The sequence below is a fragment of the Callospermophilus lateralis genome, chromosome 14 (assembly GCF_048772815.1).
Source record: "Callospermophilus lateralis isolate mCalLat2 chromosome 14, mCalLat2.hap1, whole genome shotgun sequence".
Taxonomy (NCBI): Eukaryota; Metazoa; Chordata; class Mammalia; order Rodentia; family Sciuridae; genus Callospermophilus; species Callospermophilus lateralis.
In genome coordinates, this window is record NC_135318.1 from 88,791,159 (window position 1) to 88,802,732 (window position 11,574).

Genomic DNA, 11,574 nt, shown 5'->3' on the forward strand with positions numbered 1-11,574 from the left:
CATTTGCAAGATACCTTATGCAATTAGAATACTCCAAAATGGGAGAAATCAGAACCACGTCTCCAAAGTATTTCAGCAGAGACCAACTCCATCTGTCTATCTCTCAGTGAGTACGTGTGCTTGTGTGAGTGTGTGTGAACTCTAGTGTGTGTGTGTGTGTGTGTGTGTGTGTGTGCTCTAGTGTGTGTTTGTGTGTCTTTGTTTGTGTTTGTACCATGATACTTCATTGCCCCCATTGGAAAACTGACTCAGATAATGCCATCTGCCAAACTCCTAAAAACCAAAATTCTTGCTGATAGAATGAAACATTCCTTCCTGCTGGTTTGGATGTGTCTTTTAGGAATCACTGCTGCATTTAGTATACACAAATCATCAGAGTAGATCAGGTAACAAAACAAATATGTTTTAAAATAATAACATATTAATGGAAACAAATACAGGATAGAGTAACAACAGTGTTACTAAACAAGGTCAAGGACAATGGCAAACTATAGGTTCAAACTTTCCAAGCAAATAGTAATCAATGTAAATATTCCTGGGCTGCCTCAGCCCCGCCCAGGCACACAGCAGCAGAATGGTTTTGCAAGCATCCTCAGGAGGGCTGGAGCCTTCTTTACAGGACGAGAGGGAGGTTGAGGCTGGATCCACTCATCATTGTTTTGGGAGAGGCTCCTTTTCCTCAGCACGAAGTTGGATTCTGTGTGAGGGTTCTTTGCATAAAATACGTTGGCCTGCGCTGGAATTCTCAGCTCTGGGGAGAGAGGGGTGTACAAAAAGAAGGTGGCACTCAGGAGGTGCTCCCTAGGATACCCCAACATCTGAGAGCCTGTGCCAGAAACAACCTGAGCCACACACCTGAGAGCTCTCCAATTCAGCACCAATACCAACAAAGACAGCCTCCACAGTCCTCCCTGAGGAAAAACTAGGCAGAGCACTTCAACAGACCTAATGTCTGTTCCTACCAAAGGTTTTGGACTCCAGAACATCCCAGGTCCTCTTGCATCTGCCAAAGCACTCCACTAGATTTACATCTGAAATCTCCCACAAAAGGCTCCTGTGCTGAAGATTCAGACCCCACAGGAGCCATCTTCATAGGTGGGTTTGGAGGGAAGCATTGGATGGTGAGTGCTCTGATGTCATCATGAAATTCCCATTCAAGATGAATACACTACTGGGAGGTGGGAGGGACTGGAAGAAAGGTTGGGTATGGTTGGAGGAAGACCTAAACAGGGTTGCGCCCTGGGCAATAGTACCTTGTTCCTGTTGGCTCCACTGTATCCTCATCCTCCAAGTAGAGGTCCTCCTTCTCCTCTCTGTCTTTCCCTCTTCTACCTCTCTCCCAGCCTCGTTCTCTCTCTCCCTGTTTGGCAAGGACTGAGGAGCTCTCCACTGCCACACACTAAAGCATTATGGACAGCCTCAGTGCACAACCAAAGAGAAAGCTATGAAACCCGGAGAAAAGGCCTAGGATTCCTCTTCTGAGTTATTTTCATCAAGTATGGCCACAGTGAGGACAGGCTGACCAGCACAGATACCACATTAGAGCCATGCTTCTGCATTGGTGGAGCCCGCCTCCATGTGGACCAGACTCCAAGAATGGAGGCCACATTCCAAATGCTGCCCTACTGAGAACAATGGTTCCAAAGACCAGCAAAGGGAATGCTTCCCTCCAACATGGTGTATGGTCCAGTGGTGCCAGGACCCCAAGTGGGGGAATACAACAGCCCGCTTCTCCTTCCTCTGAACACGTGTTTCCTGTCGCCCTCCTCTAACCTAGAGCCTATCCTCCATCCCTTCTGGGTTGGATGTGGGGATCTCTGCTATGAATTTCTAAGGCTACAAAGGCCCCATACAGACTTCCTCTTCCATAGACTCTACTAACATAACAGTACATTCAGATAGGAGACAATTGATCCTAGAACTAATAGGGATGGTGGTCTTCAGCATACGTAGGCTGGGATAATGGCTGCTGTGGTGTTTGGCTAACAAAAACCAACCAACCAACCAACAAAAAAGCACTGGCTTTATTATCAGATGAGCTCTGTGGCTGACGTGCTCAGCAAGCCCTCATCTGGCTTTAGTTAGGGGTCATAACCTGGCTATTGTGATCACTCCTTGGCAAGTGGGCTCAGATGCAGAAGACCATGGAATTTATGCAAAAATAGATGATTCAGGCTGTCTCCCAGGCTGTGTTTTCTTCCCAATTTCATCCTGTTACTGCTTGCTAGAATCCTGGCAATGCTCTGCCCAGGCAGTGGTTTTCTGATCACACAGAAGGCTTTCAATATTGCTGATTCAGTCCACAAAATGCCAGTTCCATCTTTAGCCCATGCATTCCCATGTTCCTCTGAAACCACTCCTATCCCAGACCATGAAGCATACTGCTCCTGGAAAGAGGTTTTCCTCCTCACTCCTCAATGATGTCAACTTTGGATGCCTGTTCATGTCCAGGGGAGGGCACCTGGTGGGGAGCCACTGGGGTATATCATTGGACCTCGAGACCTTCCACCAGCAGAAGTGCAGTTGGCTTTGTGCACGAACCCAACATACCTGTTGGAGTGTTCTTGGGGGTCAGAGACTACTCTTTGGTGCTAAGAGTTGACCTGAGTCCACATCCTGACCCTTGCTCTCTGCCACCTGATTATCCCACTTACTTTGACGGTGAGAGATGATTTGGCCCAGCTCATATTCCTCCGGGTTCTCCTGATCAAGCAAGTGTAGCTCGAGGGCCCTGCGGATGATGACAGGAGCCCTATCGTGGCAGGTCACCTGGAGCAGCATGGGAGACAGGCCTTCAGGAAATGGGCCTTGAAGTGACTACTCAAGGACAGTGGGCAGGGGCATTCTGGAGGCACCTCCACTCTAAATACAAGGGCAACATCCATGACCCTACTACCTGAGGCTGACCTCCTGCTCATCGCGTGGGCTCTTCCCATAGGCTACTCGCCCAATCCTTGTACATAGGACTTCCTGGGCCTGCCATTGCTCTTTGTGGAGCTGACTCCTCTCAAAGTGAGAGGACTCCACTACCTGCATACAGATGCAATCTCATCCCACAAGTTTGGAGGAATGGGACAATAGCCACCAAGATCCCAGGTCTGCCCTAGGATGCAGGCGGCATTGGGAATGGCCTAGGCACAAAACCTAGAGGCTTTGGTCTGGATTGCCAGGGCCAAAAACAGACCCAGGAACATGACCACACACAGGAGTGCTGAAAGATAGCCATGAGAGCTCGTGGCCTCCAGAGGCTCAGTGCTGGCGGGGGTGCAGGAGGACACCTCATCCGGCAAGGGTGGTCATTGGGTTACCTGGACATTTGGTGTGCTTGCTCCACAACCATATCGACTCTGCAGAGAGACCCTCTCAGCTCCTTGTTCAAGGAACACGCAGAACCTCACACTGCTGTCCTCCTCCATAGAGGTCAGCATCCATAGGGGAACCTGCAACCTAGATCCTGTCCTATTCTCATCTGTCACCCATACCTGCCTCTGCTCTTCTGGACTGCATGCTGCCATCTGACACACAGACTCCCTCAGACATGGTGGTGGACAAGCTGCTGCTCTCCCTCATCTCAGCTCTAACCCTTCACACTGACCTCTCCCTTCTTGATTCCCATCTATCCTCCTGATCATCCAGAAGCTCCAATTTCAAGAGGGCATGAGTAGTCCATGGTATTGGACCAGTGTCTGTTCCCCACCCAGGTGTAAGCACCAGGGGACACCCCTGCTCCCAGGCTTACCAGGACAGTCTTGGCCAGCTTTGGACTTTGTGTTTCCAGGTGGACACGAATGAAGCAGGTGTCTCCCACCTTCTCGTGGGAAAGCGGCCTGGAGGACTTGCAGGTTGATTCTGAGAACTGTGGGAGATGGAACATCAGCAAACCCAGAAACAGAGAGCCACCCCAGCCTGTCAGTTGGCTCATTGGGCTTCTAGCACATATGTCCACGTGCTGAGGCTTCTTATTTCCTCAGGTGGGAGTGGAATGGCAGCACAAGTACAGCTTGAATAAGGTAGGTATTTACCTCCTTTCCCTTGACCTGGGGGCGTTTCCTCACGATGAAATATTTTATTCGCGGATTCATGGACATACACATGAGTGAGTGGTCAGGGACCTTGATTTCTGCAGAGCGAAGTGGAGAGAATTGTTAGGTGGCACTCAAGAATTATACCACAAAACACCCACAACCCCTGAGAGTCTCCGCCAGGGCGAACCTGCACCGGAATGGAGAGCCCTCCTATCCAGCTACAGTGCCACCAAAGACTCCCTCAGTGATTCTTCCCTGGAGAAGATGATGTACAGGATTCTAAACCAAAAGAGCACCTGACAATGGAAACAGCACCTTGGGCCCCAGAACTTCTCAGTGCAGGTTGGATCTGCCAAAGAGACACTGCTAGGCTTTGAATCAAGATTGGCAAAGGCTCCTGTGCTTAGGCCTTTCTCCCCAGTGCAGCCATGCTCACACATGGGCATTCAGGAAAGCGTTGGATGATGGGTGAATTCATCCACTTGCCCTTGATGAATCCACTCATGGATGAATACGCGGAGAGGTGGTATCCATCAGTGTTGTGTTGGGCATGGACATGGGAGGACTTCAGCAGGATGGTGCCCTGGAGAACTCTACTGTTTTCTAGGTTCGCTCTCCTCCCCCTTGTTTCTCATCATGAGCTGTCTGCTTGGTACTTTTATTCTGGTTCTTGTTCTACTTCTGGCTCTTCTTTCTGTCCTGCATCATCTTGTAGTTCTTTCTGGGTCTTTTTCTTGTTCTTACATGATTCCTTCTTGTTGTTCTTCTTGTGTATCTCCCTCCACCCTTCCTTCTGTTCACCTCCTTCTTTTTCTTCTTCTTCCTCCTGCTCTTCATCGTGTGATCCTCTCCCCACTCAGGAGTGTCCTCTTTCTCCTCCTCCTCCTTCTCCTTCTTTCTCTGGCAATGGTGGGGCGTCCTCTGAAGAGTTCAAATCTATCACACTCTTCTGCCCAGATGCAGCCTCTGTTCAGAACCCCAAGATGAAATCAGTTCTCAATCAATGGCCAGGAGTGAAACCAAGACCAAAGACAAGTGACTTCCTTTCTTTGTCATTGTCACAGTCAGGAAGACTGAATAACAGACACCGCATTCTGGACAGGCTTCTACCTGTGGTAGTCAGCACCTCATCTGGACCAGGATTGCTACAATAGATTCCACCTCCATAAAGCTTCCCCAATGAAAACAAGGTTTCCAAAATCCAGGTGAGGGTCAGCATCACTGCCACCCTCCTGCCATAAGGCATAGATGCCATCACACCTAGTGGGTTCCAGGCCCCCGGTAGTCCTCCATTTTGATGTCTGTTACACACAAACCTTCCCTGGTCTGGAGCCTGCTCTCAACTGATGCTTGGGTTGAAAGTGTCTGTTTCTGAAATCACCTTCGTAGATTCTCAGTTTGGTAATTCCTTATTGACTGGCTTATTTTCGTACCAGGGATAAAACCAGAGGCACTTAAGCACTGAGACCATTCCCAGGCCTTTTGACTTGGGTAAAGGGTCTCCCTAAGTTTCTGAGGCTGTTTGGAAATCCCCATCCTCCTGCGCTGCCTCCCAAGTCCCTGAGATTCGCAGACACTGCCCCTTGCCCAGCTCCTTGCACCACTGTCTTCCTCATGTGTAAGACAGAGCCAACCCAAATGAGGCGGTGTGTGAAAATGGGAAAACTCACTTACGTGCCCCAAAGATGGTGGGTTCTATTGTGGACAGGCTGGGATGGTGGAGGCTAGGAGTGTTGGGCTACAAGAAAGGAAAGAGCACTGGCATTTTGGATAGCTCAGCATTGTGGCCTCTGTTCTTCAGATGCCCTTCTTTATTGCTGGAAGGAATAATAACCTGGCCATTCTGATACCTTCAGGAGATGGGCACCCAGGCACAGAGGACTTGGAATTGTTCCAAAAAGAACTCAAACAGGCTGTCCCCTGGCCTTGACTTCCTCTTCACTAGGTCCTGTTCCCAGTTGCTGCAATCCTGACATTCTTGTGAGTAGGCAGGACTTCTCATATCCTGGCCATGGATTGGGACCTGTGCTGCTTCCGTCCATAGCAATGCTGATCCAATCAGGACCCATGTTCTCCTCCTCTTCATTTGAAGGCATCACTATCAGTGAGCCATAAACCAAACTGATGATCGATTGAGCCTCTCTCTGCCTTGCCCCTCATCGATATTAGCTTTGCATTGCCAGACAAAGTCCAGGGGAGAACACATTTAGGGAGGTTCAGCAGCCCCCTGGGGCCTCATTGAGCACCTCCACCTTGGACACGCCCATCACTGCAGTTGGTTTCCTGCACCAGGCCCACCACACTTTGGTATTTTGAGGCCAAGGCCCACTTTCTCTTGGCTGTGAGTTATCCTGAACCCACTGTGGATCATTTCTCCCCACTGTCTGATTGTCCAACTTACTCTCATTCTCAGACATCATTGTCAGCAGCTCAAAGTTGTCCACATCCTCATGCTGCAACAAATTTTGTTCCAAGGCCTTGCGGATGAGGCTCGTCACTGTCTCCTGACAGGTCACCTGGATCAGGGTGGGACAAATGTCATCAGAGAATGGGTTTTAGAGGAGTTACCCAGAAGACTGTGGTCAAACATTCAGGAGAAATCTCAGCTACATAGACAAGGGCACAATCTTGTTATCCTGCTACCTGAGTGTGGCCTCCATATACCCCCTGGGTTCTTGCAATGTGCTACTAGAACAATTCTGGTACAAATATCGGCCTGTACCTGCCATCTCCCCTCCCCCTGGGGAGTCACATTCCACTCAGGTCAAAGGACCAAACTGCCTATGCACAGACACACTCTCAACTCACTGAGATGAGAGCAATGGGCCAGGGATCTGCGCACCAAGTGTGCTCTGGGATGCAGGCTGCCTTTCTGGGTGGAAGAGGCAGATGCACTGAAAATTTTGGTCCTGACTGCCACTACACAAAACAGACTCAGATACAAGGGTGTGCACTTGAGTGCTTCATGATAGCCTCGAGAGGCCCTGGCCTCTGGAAGCTCAGTGCGGGTCTGGTTGTAATGATGTACTTGACTCAGCACTGGCAGGCACTGGACATGTCTCCTCTGCAGCTGGACACATGCAGCATTAGCGTGTCTACTGCACATCCACAGAAATTCTGCCAAGAACCCCTTTAGCTCCGTATTCACATACATGCAAAGGCTGACATTCCGAAGCTTTGGCATGACCCCCCAGGTGATCCCAACCCCAAATTCCCACACCTAGTCATGTTAAGGAGGTTCTCTTCCCTGCCACCAGGAACACATCCCCTCCTCCACATCTGACAAGTCACTGCCACCTCCTCTGCTCCAACCTCACTCATTGAGAATACCAAGTTCTAGACACTGCAGCCTGCACCCTGGACATTTCTCTGACTTCATCTGCCCACAGCACTTCCGTCTGCACTTCTGGCCTGCAAACCCCACAATACACAGGCCCACTCACTGCTGGAGCTGAGCATGCTGAGGCTCTCCCTCCTCAGGTCAAGCCCTTAAGATGGACCTCTCTCTTCTTTATTTCCCACCACAGTCCCGGGGTTGGCTGTGCCTCCTGCCTTCCACTGTGTGGACACCCAGGAGGCAGCCCTGCTGTCGGGCTTACCAGGATGCGCTTTGTCTCCCTCAGGCTCTGTCCCTCTAGGAGGACGTGAACAAAGCGGCTGTCTTCCACCTGCTCGCTGGAGTGAAGCAGTGAGGAGCTGCTATTGGTGACTTTCCTCATGCAGCACTCATTGCTTTGGGTGGCCTGGGGCAATGATCCTGCAGCCACTGCAGAGCTGCTGCTCACAGCTGCTGGGATCCCGGATGCCACTGCCACAGAAGGCTCCAAGAACTGTGGGGGATGACAACATCAGCAAAGCCCAGCAACTGCACCCCACCCAGCCTGGCAGTTGGCTCTATGGGCATTCTATAACATCCATCCAGAACCTGAGGTTCTTGTCCCCTTGGAGGATGTGGAGTGGCACCAGGAGTAAAGACTGAAGAAGGTGGCTGTTTACCTCCTTTGGCTTGACCTTGAACGACTTGCTGGCAGCTGTTTCCTGAAGCAGAAAGTTGTAATCCACGCTGGCATCCAGGGCATAATATACCTTCCCATCAGCAGGGATCCTCAGCTCTGGAGAGGCAGGGGCAGAGGCGTGGTAGGTGACACTCAAGGAATACACTACCCAACATCCCCCACAACTGAGAGCCTCTGCCAGCTCAGGTCTCACACACAGACCTGAGAGCCCCCGAATCCAGCTACTGTTCCACCAAAGACTCCCCACTGATTCCTCCCTGAGGACCCTCTATGCACAGGAGGTCCACTACAGGATCACCTTTCAAGGAAATAGCCCCTTGCACCCCAGAACCTCTTAGTTCACGTTGGACCCACCAAAGAGAAACAGCTAGACTTTGTATCTGGATTGGCCCCCAAAGACTCATGTGTTAATGGTTTTCTACCCACTGCAGCAATGATCACAGGTGGGTTTGGGGAAAAGCACTTGATGGTGGGTGCCTCCACCTTGCCAGTGGATTCATCCACTCATACAGGGCTACACTAATTTGAGGGGTATGGTTTGGAGGTGTGTTGAGCGTGGGTGGAGGATGTCCACAGCAGGGCTGTGCCATCTCTTGAGTTCCCCACTTCTGCATTTCCTCCCCATGAGTATAATTCTCATTCACATTTTTAATCAATTTATTGTTATACTTCTTGTTCTTGTTCTTCTTCATCTTCTCCTCATGCTTCTTCTTATAGTCATCTTGACCTTCTTATTCATTGTCTCCTCCTTCAACTTATTTTCATTTTTCTCCTCCTCCTTCTCCTCCTCCTCGTCCTCCTCCTCCTCGTCCTCCTCCTCATCCTTCTTCTTCTCTCTCCCTCTGTCTCTTCTCTCTCTCTCCCCCCCTCTCCCCCCCCTTCTCTAAGAAGAGTTTACAAGCCGTGAAGTGTTCTATTCTACCACACACTTCTCTCTAGAAATGGCCTCTGGTCTTATGTGGACTCAGTTTGCAATGAATAGAAAGATTGGAAGCCAGAAATGATTCTTCATTGAACTGCTTTTCTCATGTACTCATCTAGGTCAGGAAAGGCTGCCAAAGTAGGCACCCTGTGGTTGTCTGTCTTCTTTGACACAAGACAAAGAAGCCTCTCTTCTTGGCCCCTCGTGGATAATAGCTTTGCAATGCCTCCTCAGGCCAAGGAAAGAACACATGATAGGCAGGTCCACAGCCCCTGGGGAACATGAAGGACCTGCAGATTTATGCCCCATCATTACACTTTGTTTTATACACAAGTCCCACCATACTCTTCCTGGGCATTTGGTGGACGCACACTGTGTTTTGGCTCCCAGTTTTCTTGAGCCCACTGTGACTCACTGCTCCCTACCCTCTGATGGTTCCACTTACTCTGATGGTTCGAGACAATTTGCAGAAGCTCAAAGTTTTCTGGATCCTCCTGCTGGAGCAAGTGTGCATCTAAGGCCCTGCGGATGATGACTGGAGTCGTGTCCTGGCAGGTCAACTGAGCAGGGTTGGAGAAAGCTCATCAGAGAGGGAATTTGGGAGTAGCTACCCAGAGGACAGTGCTCAAGGACAATCAGAGACAACTGAGCTCTCAACACAAGGGCACCATCTTGTTACCCTGCTACCTGAGGCCTTCATGTGATCATGTGGGGTCTTCCTATGTGCTTCTAGGCCAATCTTGGTACAAGAGTTTGCTTCAACCTGCTATGCCCTATAGGGACAAGGGAATAAGGACCAAAAGGCTTTGTACAGACACACTCTAGTCCCATCAAGATGGGAGGAATGGTTCAGTGGACTTCCATATCCCTGCTATGGTCTGGGAGGTAGCTGCATTTTTTGTGTGGACCAGGCACAAACCCTAGGTGCTTTGGTCCTGACAGCCAGGGCACAACACACACTAGGACTCTTTAATGACAGGCATGGAAGTTGCTGGCCTCAAGAGTGTCAGTGCTTGCTGGGGTGTCATGAGGTTCGGACCCAGCAGGTGCAGTGGTTCAACATGGCTCCCCTGGAGGTGGACACCAGAGTCTCATGATGGATACTCCACGCCCAGGAAAATTCTGCAGAGAGAGTCCCTAAATCTCTATTCACATACATGCAAACTAGGACACTAATGGGCCCCTACCCACCCTAATCATCCCACAATGGCTCCCTTCCCTTCAACCAGCAACATGTCCCCTCCCACACACAAGAAAATGACTGCCAACTCCTCTGCTTCAACCTCCATTGTTCAATATACTCCTCCTCAATACCAAGATCAGTAGAGGATGGCCTGTACTCTCGATATTTCTCTGACCCCCTCTGAACCCAGCACTCAGTCCTGCACTTCTGACCTGCACACCCCAAAACACACAGGCCCACTCCCACCCAGACCTGGCATGCTGCTACTCTCCCGCCTCTTTCTTCCTCACTTTCTCTTCTCCTTCCTGACCTTCCAGAAGCTCCAGTTCAAGAAGACAGGCCTAGTCCAAGGTGTTAGCTGTGGACTTGGTCTTCCCCAGTGTGGGCTCCCAAGAGACTCCCCTGCTCGAAGACTCACCAGGATGCTCTTATACTTTGTCGGTTCATTTTCTAGGTAGACGTGAATGAGGCATCTGCCTCTCACCCGCTTATTGTACTGGGGCTGTGAGGAATACCGAGTGGAGACCCCTGATGTCCTGGGCTCCAGCTCTGCCCCTTCCCAGGGAGAAGGCTCTGGCTCTGGGGTTGGCTTAGGAGCTGTGACAGGAACTGAGCTTGTAGCTAGAGGAGAAAAGATGCCAACATGGCTGCCTTGCCCTGACCTTGGCACAGACAGACAATACCCCTGCTGCCAGGAAGACCTCAGGCCCTTAGCCCACACAAGACCTCTTTGCAGACTGGGGTCACTTCCTGAGTGGACAGAGGCTTATCCTAATTTCCAGCCCAACACCAGGCATACAGACACCCCGCAGTGGGACAACACTCGGACCTTTCCTCATATACCCTTAGGTACTCACCCCAGTCCGCCTGGCTCTCAGGCTCTGCCTGGCTTGATATGCCATCTTCAGTTGGGGCCTGGAGGCGGTGTGCTTGGTGCTCCAGATACAAGCCAACCAGCAAGAGCCACATGCATGGCAGCAGCTGCTGCAGACTCAGCGAGCCTGGAGGCTGATGGGAAGCCTCGGTGTAGAAGTTCACCCAGGTCCCCAAGAAGGAAGGTGAGGCACTGTGGGGAGGCAGGTGTGGAGTCAGCAAAACCCTGGCCTTGCCTTCGCCACGGCCTCCAGAGCAAACCTCTGACCCGACACTCCTGAACCGTCCCTGGTTCTGAACACACCAGTCCACCTCAGACAAGACACGGTGGCTGTACAGGCAGGGACAGGACAGGTCGCTACAGACAAAGAACCTTCAACGAAGGAGCGTTAGATCCATGGTATGACCAGCTCTCCCCTCCTCTGGGCAGGCCTGACACTCTTCTTCCTCTTGGCTACTTGCTCTCCAACCTGGAATGCACCTTCCAGGAGTGTCTGTCCTCCTGCCCACTCTTCTCAGGGCTCAAGAGACACCTCCTCCCCTGGCGTGGGCTGC

The 11,574-nt window shown here is 50.9% G+C and overlaps 1 protein-coding gene across 1 annotated transcript; it reads right to left on the reverse strand.

The window, feature by feature from the left end:
- Positions 1-545: 545 nt before the first annotated feature.
- LOC143637864 (uncharacterized) lies at positions 546-9,663 on the reverse strand. The gene is made up of 9 exons (XM_077105168.1): positions 9,643-9,663; positions 9,409-9,523; positions 8,022-8,137; positions 7,625-7,855; positions 6,427-6,541; positions 4,023-4,120; positions 3,740-3,856; positions 2,655-2,769; positions 546-751 (listed from the first exon to the last, which is right to left on the reverse strand). The coding sequence occupies exons 1-9, from the start codon at positions 9,661-9,663 to the stop codon at positions 546-548; spliced, it is 1,134 nt and encodes a 377-aa protein (XP_076961283.1).
- Between the last annotated feature and the right edge of the window lie 1,911 nt (positions 9,664-11,574).

Coding starts and splice junctions, on each gene's coding strand:
- LOC143637864 (XM_077105168.1), bottom strand. CDS start 9,663: ATGAAGGCCTCAGGTAGCAGG. Junction 7,856..8,021: donor TCAAGGTCAAGCCAAAGGAG/GTAAACAGCCAC, acceptor CATCCCCCACAG/TTCTTGGAGCCTTCTGTGGC. Junction 752..2,654: donor AATCATCTCTCACCGTCAAA/GTAAGTGGGATA, acceptor CTCTCTCCCCAG/AGCTGAGAATTCCAGCGCAG.